A 2,828-nucleotide genomic window follows, 5' to 3' on the forward strand; every position below is an offset into this window, starting at 1 on the left:
TTTTTCCTGTGATTGCTGGTTGTTTTCCCAGCTTGGTATCAAAGCAGAAGGTGGGTATTAACTGAGCGACCACTACTAATAGAAGAATACAAATTTGAATTCAACCCAAAGAGCATCTTCTAGCTTTTTTGCATTTCATGATATATTTGAATTGGATAGTTTAGTACTAAACTAAAACAAATCCTGACTCAAATTTTTCTTCTGGGGTTTGAGTGAATGGGTGTTTTATAGAACACTTACCTGAACACCTAACAGAGATCCAAAGAAAGTAATTCCCACTATCTGAATTAAAGCTTTGATTTTAAATCAGACTTCTTATCACTTCCTGCAGCAAAATGGAACAGCAACAAGTATGCAAGTATTTACTTGTGGTGAAGTAAGTGAGCCTGTTACTTTGCCGTGCATGGGCAAATTTACTGATATACTGAGTATAAACCCAGATTTTTTGACCTGAAAATGACATGAATGAAAAATAATTTCAGTTTATACTCACACATTACAGATTACTAGATGTAAGGGTCTTGCATCATGCTGCACTTCTAGATTACTACAATATGATCATTGTTAAAAGATTTTGTTTTTCAATGTATTAATCATTGGCAGCTGCACAGTGTCCGTTTTCTATGAGACCTAGATAAACCTAGGAATTTTATTAGGACTCATTTATAACTCACATTCTTTGTTTTTGTCTTCCTAGTTACAATGCAGCAAGTTGCCAGGACAGTGGCCAAAGTGGAGCTCTCAGACCATGTCTGCGATGTAGTTTTTGCCCTTTTTGACTGTGATGGTGAGTGTGTAAAATGATTGTGGTTATATATTCATTGCTTTTCAATTCCAGGGTTCTTTGCTGTTTGTCTCTGGGGAAATTTAGATAACCATCCTGTGAAAAAATAAAAATTCACCATCAGCGCTTTTATTATGATGTCCTCTGTACAGCCTTTCAGAAGTAATTTTAATAGAGACCTCAGGCCATTTCTTTAAATGTTGTTTTTCTTTTTAATGCTAAAAATGCTAAAAATGATCTGCCAAATGATTGCAAAAATCCCTAACAAATTATAAAATAAATGTCTAGTACTTGCATACATCCAATTATAATGAAAACTATAGGAACACATAATAGGTGGCTTGATATGGTAAACGATAGAAAAAAAAATTATTAAAAAAAAAATTGAGGCAGAAGATGTAAATACCAAGGATGTGTTAGATAAGTGATATAGAAAAGCCAGATGGAGATTCAATGGAATGGGCTAAAATTATCCATCAAAAACAATGGTTGCAGAAAAAGAGAAGGGATAGGAGGATATGATCTACATCAGCAAGAAACACATCAAATGCCATATACACTCCATCTAGCTTTCTTACTAAAAGTGGTTACTACCTTTTAAAAAAATAAATAAATAAAACAACTTAAAAATACATGGATATCCTAGTGGTGACCATGTGAGGACAAGGCTACTTTTCCCACAAATCTATGAGGTATTATTTAGAACAGCAGCCGCCAACCTTTTTGGTCCCATGGACCACTAAAATTACCGGCTCCTGACAGCGCAAGCATGGGGAGCCGGTTGACCATTAAAGGGGAGGAACCTTCCCATAGTGATGTCATAATGTCATGGTCCCGCCTACTCTGCCATCACAGAACTAAGCCTGCGATGGGAGAGTGGACGGGTTGTGTCGTGAAACACAGCCTACCCACTTCCCTGAGCCAGGGATTTGAACTAATGACATGGTCATTAGTGCGTCCCCCCGGTGGGGTTCTTTTCCTGGCCCCATTTGCGGGTTCACCAGCCAGAGCTGTGGACCACCAAAATTGCTGATTTAGGAGATTTTATACAAGTTCAGGGAAGTTTTTTTTTTTTTTTTTTTTTTTATACAAACTTTCCCGAATAAGCATAAAATCCTTTAAATATACGAGTGTGTTATAAATCTCATGAAAGATTTTTTTGTATTTAGGATAGGATGGGGGGCCTTATATAGGCTTGTTTTTATACTAGCTATCCTTTCCTCTACTCACACCCATTGATAGACGAAGTAGACAATTGTACCTGCAAATTTCATATTCATGGCATGACAAAGCTTTCACTTTGAGAGAAGTAAACTATAAAAATATTGCATTTTGCATAATCTATATTTTGCTACATTCTAAATACTTTTCTATGCCACCATTTTGAGGGTCCCAGCAGAAGAAGAAGCACACTGAATATCAGATAACCACCTTTGCAAATAACAAGTCATGCTTCTTTAGTGAGTGACTTCTGTTGTTGCATTGGAAATCTGATGCAGATTAATTAGGCGTACAGCTTGGTTAGCATTAAATGGGCCTGCGGCATTTGATTCATCATTTATCCCATTAGAGCTTTATTTGTTGAACAGCATACACATAGGACTTAAATAGTGTTGGCTTTTTTGTACTGTTCAAAAGAATGTGTGCAGCATTAGCCATAAACTTTTTTATTTGTAACTATCACTGACGTTCAACAGAAAAGGCCGTTTTGTAGCGTGAACTAATTTGCAACGGGCAAATGAACTGCCAGAAGCATGTACACAGTAGAATTATATTCTAAAACAATAACATTTTCAGGTAGTAGTCATTCTGTCCGAATCATAATGCTTGTTATTGAACTTGGGTTTAGAGGCAGCAATGGGCACGAGTTGCAACTCCCATCTCTAAGTGGGATTTTTTATCTTCCTAACATCTCACACTTTTGATGCCCATAAGCTGCTACATCACACAAGCTTCTACATCATTGGACGCTGATAAACTTAATAATTTGCTGGTACTGTTCTGATGATGTCAACTCTGTACTGGAGTTATTCAGTGATTATGT

The 2,828-nt window shown here is 36.6% G+C and overlaps 1 protein-coding gene across 1 annotated transcript in view; it reads left to right on the forward strand.

Moving 5' to 3' along the window:
• MICU1 (mitochondrial calcium uptake 1) overlaps window positions 1-2,828 on the forward strand; it is a 116,978-nt gene that overhangs the window by 108,892 nt on the left and 5,258 nt on the right. Inside the window, exon 12 of the mRNA XM_072424499.1 lies at window positions 698-787. Coding sequence (XP_072280600.1) covers window positions 698-787 — 90 coding nt within the window. The remainder of the gene's footprint in view (window positions 1-697; window positions 788-2,828) is intronic.

This window comes from Pyxicephalus adspersus, chromosome 10 (genome assembly GCF_032062135.1).
Source record: "Pyxicephalus adspersus chromosome 10, UCB_Pads_2.0, whole genome shotgun sequence".
Classification (NCBI taxonomy): Eukaryota; Metazoa; Chordata; class Amphibia; order Anura; family Pyxicephalidae; genus Pyxicephalus; species Pyxicephalus adspersus.